General features: G+C 39.5%; 1 protein-coding gene across 1 annotated transcript in view; it reads left to right on the top strand.

The window, feature by feature from the left end:
* Positions 1-321: 321 nt before the first annotated feature.
* The window catches only part of LOC132815165 (potassium voltage-gated channel subfamily B member 2-like), a 319,977-nt gene continuing 305,621 nt past the window's right edge, over positions 322-14,677 (top strand). Inside the window, exon 1 of the mRNA XM_060823978.1 lies at positions 322-900. Within this exon, the coding sequence (XP_060679961.1) occupies positions 322-900 (579 nt within the window). The remainder of the gene's footprint in view (positions 901-14,677) is intronic.

The following is a 14,677-nucleotide window of genomic DNA, read 5'->3' on the forward strand; positions in this document are numbered from 1 at the left end:
CGTCCTCCTCCACCCCCCCCCCCCCCCCCGCCACCGACTCCATCCACACGCACAGCTGCTGAGCGCTGGCCGGCGGCTGATCGCGGTGAATGAAAGTGACTGTCCGCCGGAGATTAACACACACCGCATGTTGTTTCCCACCCTTGTCGCTTCGACAATGACAGGAGCTGCGTGAGCGGAGCCCCGCTGCCGGCTGACTAATTTATCACTTCGGATCTATTCCCGCGCCACAAATTGATTTCTGGCCGTTATCCTCTTATGTGATCGTCAATCTTGATTTCGGCTTTTTTTTGCACAAATAATCTTCCGAATTGATCTGCCATGGCGGGAAGGAGCCCCACGGCAATGCCTAAGAAAGCATCCCGATCCACAACCTCGCTTCCCCCGGAGCCCATGGAGATCATCAGGAGGAAGGCTTGCTCCAGGAGGGTGAGGATCAATGTTGGGGGACTTAACCACGAAGTCTTGTGGAGGACATTGGAAAGACTACCCCGGACTCGTCTGGGGAAGCTGAGGGACTGCAACACCCACGAGTCCCTCCTGGAGACCTGCGACGATTACAACCTCGACGAAAACGAGTACTTTTTTGACCGGCACCCGGGGGCTTTCACGTCGATTCTGAATTTCTACCGCACGGGGAAGCTGCACATGATGGAGGAGATGTGCGCCCTGTCCTTCGGCCAGGAGCTCGACTACTGGGGGATTGACGAGATCTACTTGGAGTCCTGCTGCCAAGCCAGGTACCACCAGAAAAAGGAGCAAATGAACGAGGAGCTGAGGCGTGAGGCTGAGACCATGAGGGAGAGGGAAGGCGAGGAGTTTGACAACTCTTGCTGCCCGGATAAGAGGAAGAAGTTGTGGGATTTGCTGGAAAAACCCGGCTCCTCGGTGGCCGCTAAGGTAAGGTGTCGATGGGCTTTCCCCGGAAAGTGCCGGTCAGCTCGATTTCCTCCCGAGTTTTTGCAGGCAGGACACGGTCACACTTTCCAACGAAACATTGCCCGTGTTCACCGAACCCCTACTGAAGGTGTAAGTGGAATTTGTTGTCTTCACTCACTGGAGTTTTAAATTGATAAACTTCTGGACCATTTGCCGCGGCGAATTAATCAAGGCGTCATTTCAAACGAATGACAGAGACAGCGCCGAAGCTGGTTGCTATGGCGATGTGAGGCTTGTAAATATTACTTGTCATGCTGCAATATTTAAATAGACAGGCGCAGACTTTAATGGGAAAGATAGAAAAGTTCAAAGTACATCGGTAGAATTCGTGTGACACTTTTGAATACCGCCAGGAACAAGCACTGTCTTTGTCGATGCATTAAATTTAAGACTCCAGTTTTATAACCTTACTTTAAATGTTCGCTTTGAGGATTTCCCTTTTTTTTGTATTCGCCATCTGTTTATTTTCCTTGCTTTCTTGCTTGGCCAAACTCTAGTTCCACAAAACCAATAAACCAAGCGTCAGTAAACCAGAGATTGATAACACAAGAATGATATATTTTTTTTCTCTTCGCGAGATTATAATTCCATGATATTTAAGCTTCGAATTTGGATGGCAATTTCACGTTATAAGGTGCCACTATCTAAGTAAATCCGTTTTGTCTAAGATAATTTATTTTGTTTTCATTATTAAAGTCGGCGGTGATTGTTTTCTGTTATGCCATTTATATAATGCGTATATAAATCAACATTTCTATGTTCCCTAAAGTAGACGCTATAAAACTTCGAATTTTTTCTCCTTTCCTGAACATAGAGTGAATGAATGCCTAATAAGAAAGATCCATAAAAAGAATTCTGAAATTACCGGTATTGTTAAAGCTTCCCTTTAGGTGGTGCGCAGTAAGACCCACAGGTAACTCGTCTGCTTTGTTATCTTAATTTCTCTTTCAACAAGTTTGGTAATATTTGTCATTATTTTTCCAGAAGATATTTCACTTGCATTTCTCTAGCTCTGCAATGCACTGTTACAATCCCGTTATTTAATCTCCACAAACTGTAAAACTGTTAGTTGCTATATTGCATTAATGTTCTGCCAAAGGGCGATACAGTCTACGATTTACAACTAGTCACACTCTTGTTGTATTACTTGACTGAGAATTATGTCATGACCAGCAGGAGGTTTGGCAATTTTTAAAAATATGCTTTAGCAGAGCGGATGGTAACATCTGCTTTCTCGAAGCGCAAAAAAAAACTGCGTAGGTTTCCATAGTGCACAGAATGCCCAACTTGCTGCCAGGACAACTTGTTTAATACTTCATTAGAATTATAGTCCAAATGTGTCAAGCTCAAGTGAAAACGCTATATAGTGATACTGTATAGAACTGATGGTATGACCGCACCCCAAGGCTGCAGTTATTTTGCAGTTGACATTCCAAATTAATGTCTGGATTGCCTAGCCCTTAGCTTTGGGTTGTGTTGTCAATTGTGTAATATCCAGATTATAATAAACTGAACCATAAAGGGACTCAGCATGTTTTTTTTTGTACACATTTGTAAAATTCTACTAATAGAACTGTTCATTTTTAATGTTAGAAGAGTAGTGATGCTAGTCTTATATAACACTATAAATACCCCTTTTATGTTAGAAGCAATTTTGCAGGAATCAAGAGTTATAGTGCAGTTGATGCAAACTCTAACCTGTGTGAAACAGCCTTCTGGTGGTTTTAATATGCTCTGATCTCAAAATAGGATCTAGAGCCAAGTTCAAACAACAATTGATGCTTACTAAGACCGTTTCAACATCAAACTGGCATAATTTACATGATGTATCAAATGTTTCTGTGCCAAATCCTTACTTTTTTTCCCCTCTCTATCAGCCTCAAAACATTCTTTGGTGTTTATAAATTTAGTTCTAAGCAGTTTTCATATATTCTCAGTTTTTAAGCTTGTGGCCAATGCCTCTTGGTTTGCAGTAAATCAGATGTACTGAATATGTGAGTCTTCAAGATTGCCTCTGTAGAGTCTTCTCTTCTCCACATGAAATAATTCCGGATACTTCAACATATAATAATAGCACAAATATCTTAAAGTTGTTTATTATTTTGGTTGTCTTTTAGCTGCATTGCCATCAACTCCTGGTTATCATTGCTGCAGTATAGTGAGCAAAATATACGTAATACTTTAGGTGTGGCAGTACTAGAGTTTTATAAGTTTTATCTCCTGGGATTGATACTTTATATTGATAACTTTACATCCAAAATTCCATTTGCTTTCCTTAATATTGGTATAGATTGCAGTGTTGATTTGAGTAAGCTATCCAACAATATCGTCAGTTTTCTTAGATCAAAAAACTTAGGAACAGAAGTAGGCCATTCAGCCCATTGACTCTGCTGCACAATTCAATGAGATATTGGCTGTTCTGAAAATTTTCAACTCCACTTTCCTGCCTTTTCCCCATAACTCTTGATATCCTTACTGATTAAAAATCTGTCTATCTCAGCCTTGAATATACTAATAACACAGCCTAAAAAAGCCCTCTGCAGTAAAGAATTTCAGATTCACTACTGTCTGAGACAAAAAAATCCTTCTTATTTCTGTCTTAAATATATGACCCCTTCTTTTCAGTGTTGTTTTTCATATGCTACAGCCACTTAGTTTATATTTCCACTGTTTATTTTCCTAATGTATGCTCTAACTTGTTTGCATTTGTGCACATTAAATCTTATTTTGTCACTTTCTGTCTCATCCCAATCCTTTTGAATTGTATGTACTTGTTTCTATTAATCAAATCCTTTCTTCCAAAACAGTGTCTTTTGCAAATGTGGCTCCTTTGTTCCCCCTGTCCCAAATCATCTTTTAAAAACTGTAAACAACAAAGCAGCAAGTGACCTAGTGTCATGTCAACATAACTCTGCTCATATCAATCTTTTGCTTTTTTTGCTTTAGTCAATTTTCAGTTAGCCTCAAGAGCTTGTCTACTATTCCATTTTCTTCCTTGAGAATAGATTAATCAGTATTTAAATATAGGACACCACAGTATTCCTGCTGTCAATAACATTTTTAATTTCCTCAAAAAAAGTACATCTTTCACATCAGATGTTCTTCTCAGTTATCTGCACTGATTCCTACTATCACATCATGCTTATTTAAATGTTTCAATAGCCATCTTTCGTAGCACAGTATAGATTTCACAATGAGTATAAGCCTCTAATATGTCGAAATCTTTAAAATAACTGCAAAAAAACAGGAATTGCTGGAGAAAAACAAGTCTGGCAGCATCTGTGGAGAGAAAGCAGAGTTAGTATTTCAGTACAGCAACCCTTCATCAGAACTGAAGATAGCTAGGGAAGATTGAAATCTTTGCTCAGCAGAGGGTGGAATTGTGGGGTGGTGTTGTATTTGCGGTGGGGGGGGGGGGGGGGGGTGGGTGAGGAGTGGAGATTGATGGGCAGTCAGTTGGGGAGATATAGAATAGTTTATGAAGACAGTGCCCAGCAATTGAGAGAGAGAGAGAGAGAGAAGGATAGGCAAACAAAGAGATTGCTGATGATAAATCCTATCTTCAGTTCTGATGAAAGATCAGTGGACTCCACATTGATGTTATCAATTTCCGAATGTTAACTTTCTCAAACAACTTCAGAACACAAAGTTACGCCTCTGTGTTCTAAAGAAGTCACTCGACCTGGAACATTGACTCTGCTTTCAATCCAAGATGTTGCCAGATCTGCAAGGTTTCTCCGGCCATTTCTGTTTTTGTTTAAGATTTCCAGCATCCTCAATTATTTCTTTTTTTTTCTGACAGTGTCCGTCTCGTTCCCTATATCCCTGTGCTGCTCCCCAGCACAGCCCACCCATTTTCAAATAGCAACATATTTTCAAACCCGTTTTCTTATCAACACCCAACCTAGCTGTTATCTCTCGGTTTGTCAAAACTGAAGTACTTGTAATCTTTAGCCAGAAGGGCCAAGTACATGAGCCATCTCAGTTTGTTACTGAGCTCCCCGTAATCATAGCTGCCAGTTTTCAGCTATTTCAGTTCACTCCATAAAAACATAAATAAATGGCTGAAGGCACTATACATTGCAAGAGTAAATGGACTTGATTACATTCTGGCAATAGTACTGAAGATTTGTGCATCCCTGGCCAAGTTGTTGCCATACAGTTACAACACTTGTATCTCCCTAAAAATGTGGAAAATCACGCAAGTATGCTGTTTCCACAAAAAGCAGCATAATTCCAACTCAGTCAAATGTCACCCCTCAAAGAGTGATCATCAATAGTCATCAGTAAAGTGATAAAAGCTATCATTGCATTTGCTGTCAAAAGGGACTATTACCCTGCAATAACCAGCTCACTGATGCTCAGTCTGGGTTCTGCTGGACTGACACAGCTTCTGAGCTCATTACAGCCTTGACTCAAACATGGATAAAAGAGCTTAACTCAAAAATGTTTGGGTGGGAGACTGTCCTTGATAGCAAGGTGATATTTGACCAAGTGTAATATCAGTCCACTGATCTTTCATCAGAATTGAAGACAGGAATTATCATCAGCAATCTCTTTGGATGCCTGCCCTTTTCTCTCTCTCAACGAGCACTAAAACAAAATTGGAATTATTGGGAATCAGGTGAAAATTTGCCACTGGTTGGAGTCACACCAAGCACAAGTGAATGGTTTGTGATTGTTGAAAGCCAGGAGTATCATTTGCAATTCCTGAGTTACGGAAGCCGTCCATGTCCATATGCAGGAAGACCTGGACAGCATCCAAGCGTAGGCAAGTAACATTTACACCGGCAAGTTCCAGGCAATTACAGTCTCCATCAAGAACAATCTAATCATTGCCCCTTGATAGTCAATGGTATTATCAGCACCGAATTCCCCACTTTCAATCGTTTTGCATTACTGTTAACCATAAACAGAATTGACCAACCATATAAATTGCTGTGGCTACAAGAGCAGATCAGATGCTGGGAATTCTGTGGTGAATGAACTCACCACCTGACTTCACAAGGCAAAAATCAGGAGTGTGATTGAATACTGTCCTCTTGCCTGAAGGAATAAGCTCCAGTAACACTCAAGAATCTAGACACAAGGACAAGTAGCCCATATGATTGGTATTCTGTTGATTAACTTCACAATTATACCATAATATATTGGAACAGATTTATGCCATTCAGCCCACTGAGCCGGTGGCACTGAGCCGGTAGGGCGGCACGGTGGCACAGTGGTTAGCACTGCTGCCTCACAGCGCCTGTAGACCCGGGTTCAATTCCCGACTCAGGCGACTGACTGTGTGGAGTTTGCACGTTCTCCCCGTGTCTGCGTGGGTTTCCTCCGGGTGCTCCGGTTTCCTCCCACAGTCCAAAGACGTGCGGGTCAGGTGAATTGGCCAAGCTAAATTGCCCATAGTGTTAGGTAAGGGGTAAATGTAGGGGTATGGGTGGGTTGCACTTCGGCGGGTCGGTGTGGACTTGTTGGGCCGAAGGGCCTGTTTCCACACTGTAAGTCTAATCTAAAAAACTCTGCCATTCAATCATGGCTGATATGTTTTTAGCTGAAAATGTGTTGCTGGAAAAGCGCAGTAGGTCAGGCAGTATCCAAGGAACAGGAGATTCAACGTTTCGGGCATAAGCCCTTCTTCAGGAAGGTTTTTAGCCCATTTCCCCGCCTTCTCTCCATAACCTTTGATTTCCTTACTAATTCAGAATCTATTATTACTGTCTTAAATACAGTCAATAATTTGGCATCCATAGTCTTCTGTGGCAATGAGGTGTGGGTTACATCATCATAACTTTATTTTAGGTGCAAACACCACCAAAAGACACAAGATCACAACTTTTAAAGGAGTACATCTTTTAAAGCACCAACAATCAATCATAAAAAAGAGAAAGAAATAAAACAGAAAAGCACTAGCCTGCAATACAAATTCTTACATTGACATTTTTAAAAAGTAAAAGGTACACAAGAAAGATGGAAGGCAATCATCTAACCATGGACTGACAATTTATTGATATTCTGTCAGAATTGCACATGTTTGAGGAAATAATCAATCTTCTCATTTATAGATCAGTAGACAACTGGCAGGCCATCAAATGTCATCTTGTTTTGAGCATTAAAGGATTAAGAAGAATAAAATTCTTCTGATATTTATCAAACAACTCATGATTTGTAGTACAAATAAACAGTATGGATTAAGGAAGTATATTAATCTGAATGGAATGCTATGTAACTTATTGAACACACCAAATGATCTGACTACTAGATAATGACAAAGGAGATAACAATGGTAGATAAATTATGTAAACATCTTTCAAAGGTAAGTTGGAGCTTAATTTGACAATGTATAATGGTCTCCAAATTGTCCAGGATACAAATAACCTGAATGAAATATGAAGGTTTGTTTAGAAGATAGTTATTTCATTTCAAATAGGTATAGAAGTACTGGTTTTGACAGCTATATTTCAGTCTCCAGAAGTTAGTGAGTATTCAAGGCTTTAATTCAGTGGACAGGTGTGTGATTGATGAGTTTTTAAGATTCTATTTCTATAAGCATGGATAGTGGTTTTAACTCTCACATGGGGTATTTAAGTATTGAATTGACAGCTTAACTGGATATTGTTAAACTATAAATATTAGTTGAGTGTTACTTCTAAAACTAGTTACATTAAACATAAATATGACAGGGCAACTTTAGCTGGTGAGAGTTAGCGGACATTAGTCTGACCCATAGCTACCGCACCTTCAATAAGTTGCTGCAGCTTGGCACCAAGTTGATCAGATAAACTCTGACCTTTGGACATTGAGATCCATGAGAGAGGATGCAAGTTACCAAGTCATTTTGTTCTCAGAAGCAGTTACACCCCTCAGGGCGAGGGACTTCTGATTTGTCATCATGAGGAGGAGGACATAATAAGCTTTGTTTTACAGTTATTGATTTCTAATTTTCCTCCCCAATTTCTCCAAGCTGTTTGGGAGTGAAATTGGGCATACATTTATATCTGTTCAGGTATAATCTACAAAACCTTGTAATATTGCTAAAAATCATACATAATAGAAGAATATAGGCATCATTCAAGAAAGGTGAAATGTAACAATTGTATTCCTTTTTCCTGTCTGTGTCTTTGTTTCATTTACGTTATTATAGTTAAACAAATATGAGCTTCATAATGCAAGTTCGTTAATCCTTATTTTTCTCTCAATGTTGGCACTTTTGTTGAGGCAACATGGTAACTCTAGTGATCTTCCAAAGTTGGCTTCATACATGTAAGCGATAACAATTTTTAAAAATGTTCTGTTATATTTATAATTAATTTAGAAGCAGACAGTCTTGAACTAAAAAATGGAATATAATCTAGCATTTTGGGCAACTATTTTTACATCTGTGCAACATAATATCTGAAATTTAGATCCTTTTATTGTTCTGTTAAATTGTTGCATAACGCATTATCCCATCTCCTTAATCTCTGCAATCGGTGGAAACTTAGCCACACCATCCTTCCCCAATCTCTATTTTTCCATCATCCAGCAATGTTGCATTGCCTTGATTGATTCCAATCTTATTATACTATTTGCTTCATGTACTATCTATAGTAGCAAATTCTACATTCTCACCACTTTCTGGTTAAAGCTTCTTCTGAATTCCCTGTTTAGTTTCTTGATGATTGTCTTATATAAAAACCTTCGCATCAGTGACTATATCAAACCCTTTCATAATTTCACAGACGCCCATTCAGCCATTCTTTCAGTCTTCTCTTTTTAGGGCAAAGAAATACAGTTTTTGCATCCTTTCCTGCAAATACAACCTCACAATCCTCGTATCATCCTTATAAATCATTTTGGCTCCCTGTCTACTTTCTCTCTATACTTCTTTGGTCTGGCATCATTCATTTTTGACAGATTACACTTCTGTAGATATTATTTTACGTGATAATGTCCAAAGTAAATGCAAGCTATTGTCATTATAGTTGATAAGTCCTTTATCAAGGACTATTAAAGGACTATAAAGGAGGCATGGGTGGCCATGGTTGACGAGGAAAGTTAAGAAACATATAAAGTTAAAAGAGAAAAAGTATAACATAGCAAAGATGAATGGGAAAATGGAGGACTTGGGAAGCTTTTAAAGAACAACAGAGGATTACTAAGAAGGAAGTACGCAGAGAAAAAATGAAGTATGAAGGTAAACTGGCCAAAAATATAAAGGAGGATAGTAAAAGCTTTTTTAGGTATGTGAAAGGCAAAAAAATGGTTAAGACTAAAATTGGGCCCTTGAAGACAGAAACAGGGGAATATATTACGGGGAACAAAGAAATGGCAGAAGAATTGAATTGGTACTTCAGATCTGTGTTCACTGGGGAAGACACAAGCAATCTCCCTGAGGTAACAGTGGCTGAAGGACCTGAACGTAAGGGAATTTATATTTGCCAGGAATTGGTGTTGGAGAGACTGTTAGATCTGAAGGTTGATAGGTCCCCGGGGCCTGATGGTCTACATCCCAGGGTACCGAAGGAGGTGGCTCGAGAAATCGTGGATGTGTTGGTGATTATTTTCCAGAGTTCGATAGATTCGGGATCAGTTCCTGCAGATTGGAGGGTGGCTAATGTTGTACCACTTTATAAGAAAGGTGGGAGAGAGAAAACAGGAAATTATAGACCAGTTAGACTGACCTCAGTGGTGGGAAAGATGCTGGAGTCTATTATAAAGGATGAAATTACGACACGTCTGGATAGTAGTAACAGGATAGGTCAGAGTCAGCATGGATTTATAAAGGGGAAATCATGCTTGACTAATCTTCTGGAAGTTTTTGAGGATGTAACTCTGAAGATGGACGAGGGAGATCCAGTAGTTGTAGTGTACCTGGACTTTCAGAAAGCTTTTAATAAAGTCCCACATAGGAGGTTAGTGAGCAAAATTAGGGCGCATGGTATTGGGGGCAAAGTACTAACTTGGATTGAAAGTTAGTTGGCTGACAGGAAACAAAGAGTAGTGATAAACGGCTCAATTTCAGAATGGCAGGCAGTTACCAGTGGGGTACCGCAGGGATCAGTGCTGGGACCGCAGCTCTTTACAATATATATTAATGATATAGAAGATGATATTAGTAATAACATTAGCAAATTTGCTGATGATACTAAGCTGGATGGCAGGGTGAAATGTGAGGAGGATGTTAGGAGATTACAGGGTGACCTGGACGGGTTAGGTGAGTGGACAGATGCATGGCAGATACAGTTTAATGTGAATAAATGTATGGTTATCCACTTTGGTGGCAAGAACAGGAAGGCAGATTACTACCTAAATGGAATCAATTTAGGTAAAGGGGCAGTACAAAGTGATCTGGGTGTTCTTGTACACCAGTCAATGAAGGTAAGCATGCAGGTACAGCAGGTAGTGAAGAAGGCTAATAGCATGCTGGCCTTCATAACAAGAGGGATTGAGTACAGAAGCAAAGAGGTTCTTCTGCAGCTGTACAGGGCCCTGGTGAGACCAAACCTGGAGAATTGTGTGCAGTTCTGGTCTCCAAATTTGAGGAAAGACATTCTGGCCATTGAAGGAGTGCAGCATAGGTTCACGAGGTCAATTCCTGGAATGGCGGGATTACCTTACCCTGAAAGACTGGAGCAACTGGGCTTGTATATCCTTGAGTTTAGAAGACTGAGAGGGGATCTGATTGAGACATAAAACATTATTAAAGGATTGGACACTCTGGAGGCAGGAAACACGTTTCGCTGATAGGTGAGTGCCGAACCAGAGGACACAGCTTAAAAATACAGAGTAGACCATTTAGGACAGCGATGAGGAGAAACCTCTTCACCTAGAGAGTGGTGGCTGTGTGGAATGCTCTGCCCCAGGGGGCAGTGGAGGCCCAGTCTCTGGATTCATTTAAGAAAGAATTGGATAGCGCTCTCAAGGATAGTGGAATCAAGGGTTATGGAGATAAGGCAGGAACAGGATACTGATTAAGGATGATCAGCCATGATCATATTGAATGGTGGTGCAGGCTCATAGGGCAGAATGGCCTACTCCTGCACTCATTGTCTATTGTCTATTATCTCTCAGTTCAGTTGATGGACAGTTGGTTTGCATCAAGATTAGAGTGGTGCTGGAAAAGCACATCAGGTCAGGCAGCATCCGAGGAGCAGGAAAATCAACGTTTCAGACAAAAGCCCTTCATCAGGAATGAAGCAGGGAGCCTCTGTAGTGGAGAGTTAAATGGGAGGAGGGATGGGCTGGGGAGAAGGTAGCTAAGTGGAGGACCAGTTCACCCAAATGAATCAGAATATTCATGGAAGGGTACTGGTGGGGACATCAGGATAGGAAGAAACGGAGGGCTTGGGGGCCCTTGTCGTGGCAGATGGAGGTGTAGAGGGATTGAATGCCCATTGTGAAGATGAAACATTGGGGGCTGGGGAAATGGAAGTCTTGGAGGAGGTGGAGGGCATGGATGGTGTCTCAAACGTATGTGGGGAGTTCCTGGACTGGGGGGTTAGGACAGTATCGAAGTAGGTGAAGATGAGTTCAGTGGGGCAGGAGCAGACTGCGATAATGGGTTGGCTTAGGCGGTCAGGCTTGTGGATCTTGGGAAGGAGGTAGAATCAGGCGATGCATTTGCATGTAGAGTGATGTCAGCTGCATGGATTCAATCTCTGTACTGGCTGAAGTCAACATGAAGGTCCAGCCTTTTCAACATCACTTCTGGCCTGAGGTTTGGTGATGCTCAGGTCAAAGTCATTACCAATTGTTGTTCTCTCTAACAGGAGAGCTGTCTCTGGTTCCCTCGAACTAATACAACTTCACTTCATCCTTCAAAAGTAGGTGAAGATAAAATATTTTTTGGAATGCAACAAGTGCTATGAAGTATATTCTTTGTTACATTAATATTTTTTCAACAGTCATCCAAATGTCATTTAAATCCCAGCAACTATTACCTCACACTCTTACTCTTGAATCTAACAAGATCAGGTCAAATCAATTTCTCGTGATTGAGTAGTGATATATTGGCACTAATCTAATGCAGGAGTTGATATAATATTCCAGAATCAATTTTGTCATTAAACAGTTGTTCTTATGATTATTTTATTTTACCACTGGGTGAAACTTTGCATCTTTGTGTGAACATAGAGGTACATTAAGATATCAACGTGCTGTAGCTTGCCACAAAGCTTCGGACACAAATGCACCAGGAGTCATTGTCAGCATAACCTGGCCTGGACAGCTTATAGAAAATCCTAATATGAGGAAGTGGATCTCACTTGACAACTATGTATAACAGCATGATATTCTTGTATCAAAACTATAACAACATCAGAGAGGTCCTTGTTCAGCTTTAGATAACAAATACTTTACAATCATTGCTCATTATTTAAAAAAATAAATTAATGAAAAACACTATTGCTCTCTGGCTACTTTCTCTCTATGCTATACAGAGATCTTTAAAAATGGGAACTATGGAAAGAGGTCATAATACAAAATGTTATGTTTTGATAAATGGATGAAAACAAAAAGCATTCTGAAAAAGTGTCACTGGACTTGAAAGATGTTTTGTCTCCACAGATGATGCCAGAGCTGCTGAGTTTCTCCAGCAATTCATGTTTTTTTTTCAGATTTCCAATATTTGCAGTAATTTGTTTATATTATTACAATAATAAGCTATTTGTTATTCATCTGTACAGCTAATGCCTAATTTATAGAATTACTGTCAATTTTAACATATTATGTAGTGCTATTTGATGGTTACATCAAAATGATACAAGCGCCACAGCAAATGGGTTGAACAAGCATTACCTATAAATGCAACAATTTCAACAGAATTTTCTACCATATCACATGAACATGACCACCGTCAACCAACTAAAATTGCCCTGAAATTGGTTATAGATTTACTGTTTCAGTTTTGTTTTTTTTAAATGAGGTTTAAATTTGCAAATAAAACGGAGGAATGACAGAGAAGGATATAGCATAAATTAGAAATAAATCAGTGACAGAAAGACAAATAAAGAAGAAAAAACACTGGCTTAAGAGAAAGACAAAAAGGAAAGCTGGCCATAAAATGCAGCTTTTAGAAACCATGTTTGACATTAGAACCTAATGAATTAGCAGAACTTTGTAAACATATAACTGTGCTAGTCATCTTTTCATGCCATAACACTTTGATGTTCTTCATCTTGGTTTTCATTAGATTCTGCTTGATTTTGGTGAATTATTTCCATAGGAATACTTTCAATCACAAAGGAAAAAGAGAAACAAATGAGTGTTGTTTTGTTTTGTTTTGACCAGATATACAGGCCTCTTTAGGTTTGATACGTCCAAACACGTTTTTAAAGTACTTTAGGTCGATGTTGTGAAATGCTTGTTCCAAACCTTATTCTGTGTGGAATTTGATTAATTTCAGTCTGGTGTAACACAGTTGTAATTTCAAATTCGATGTTGCTTGGTAGCATAAGGGAAACAAATTTCAATACAATCTGCTATGCCTCTTCAACCTTTAAGTTGATATTCAAACCATAATTCCGGACCTACTTAACAAACTTACCAATAGCAATGCGATACACTTCAGAATACACTTACAGCCTGGTCATTAATGGATTAAAATTTAAAATTGACGATCGCCATAACTTATGTTTGGCTTTAAAAGTTAATTCTATGAATGTAAATTTCCAACGAGTAGCTTCTATAAAGTAGAACAGCCAAAAGCTTGGTGACCCTAGGAATTCAGTGGCAAGAAAAGAATACAATTTCTTATACCAAAGAAAAAAGTAGTGGCGCTGCAGTTATCAAATATTTAGGTTCAATATCTGTATGTAATGTTTGATTATTTTTGTTTACTGATCTCATTGGTTAATGTGCTTTGAGAACTGAATAGAAATTATTTTTTACTTTGTTCCTGAGAAGCAAGATTCACTTGCAAAACTATTACTTATTGCTATTCCACAATGCCCATGAAAAGGGTCATGGTGAGACCAGGACATCTCTGCAGGAGTTCTTTTTAGTTAGAGCGTAAGCCAATCATCTTAGGTACTTCAGCAATGATCATCCCTGCATTATAAGATTAGAAGTGGGCATGTTCACTGATGCTTTCTACTTGACTCCATACTCCCTGTTGAAAGGGAATATGGAGTCAAGTAGAAAGATAAGCAGCAGGTTAGCATGTGTGCAGGGTTTAAGTTCAAGACAGACTAGGAATGAAGCAAAAAGGAAGGATAACTTAGGACATATTACTAGAGATGTTGGAAATCATAAGGATAAGAAAATTAGCATTAAGGCGCTTTACTTGAATGCTCGTAGAATTCATAAGAAAGTAGATGAATTAATAGCACAAATCGTCATGAATGATTATGATGTGGTAGGCATCACAGATACATGGTTGCAGGGGGTTCAGGACTGACGGTTAAATATCCAAGGATTTACAACTTATCGAAAAGACAGGGAGGTGGGCAAAGGGGGTGGGGTTGCCTTGTCAGTTAAGAATGAAATTTAATCCCTGACATAGAGTCAGATGATGTGGCTGACAAAGGAGGTCAGAAAATGTATCAAAGCAAAAGAGAGAGCCTATAAAGTGGCCAATAGCATGGGAAATCAGAAGACTGGGAAGACTACAAAAACAAACAGAGACTAACAAAGACAGAAATAAGGAAGGATAGGATCAAATATGAAGGTAGGCTAGCCAGTAATATTAGAAATTATAGTAAAAGTTTCACTACATAAGAAACAACTGAGAGGCAAAAATAGACATTGGGCCACTCCAAAT

This window comes from Hemiscyllium ocellatum, chromosome 4 (genome assembly GCF_020745735.1).
Source record: "Hemiscyllium ocellatum isolate sHemOce1 chromosome 4, sHemOce1.pat.X.cur, whole genome shotgun sequence".
In the NCBI taxonomy this organism is placed as follows: Eukaryota; Metazoa; Chordata; class Chondrichthyes; order Orectolobiformes; family Hemiscylliidae; genus Hemiscyllium; species Hemiscyllium ocellatum.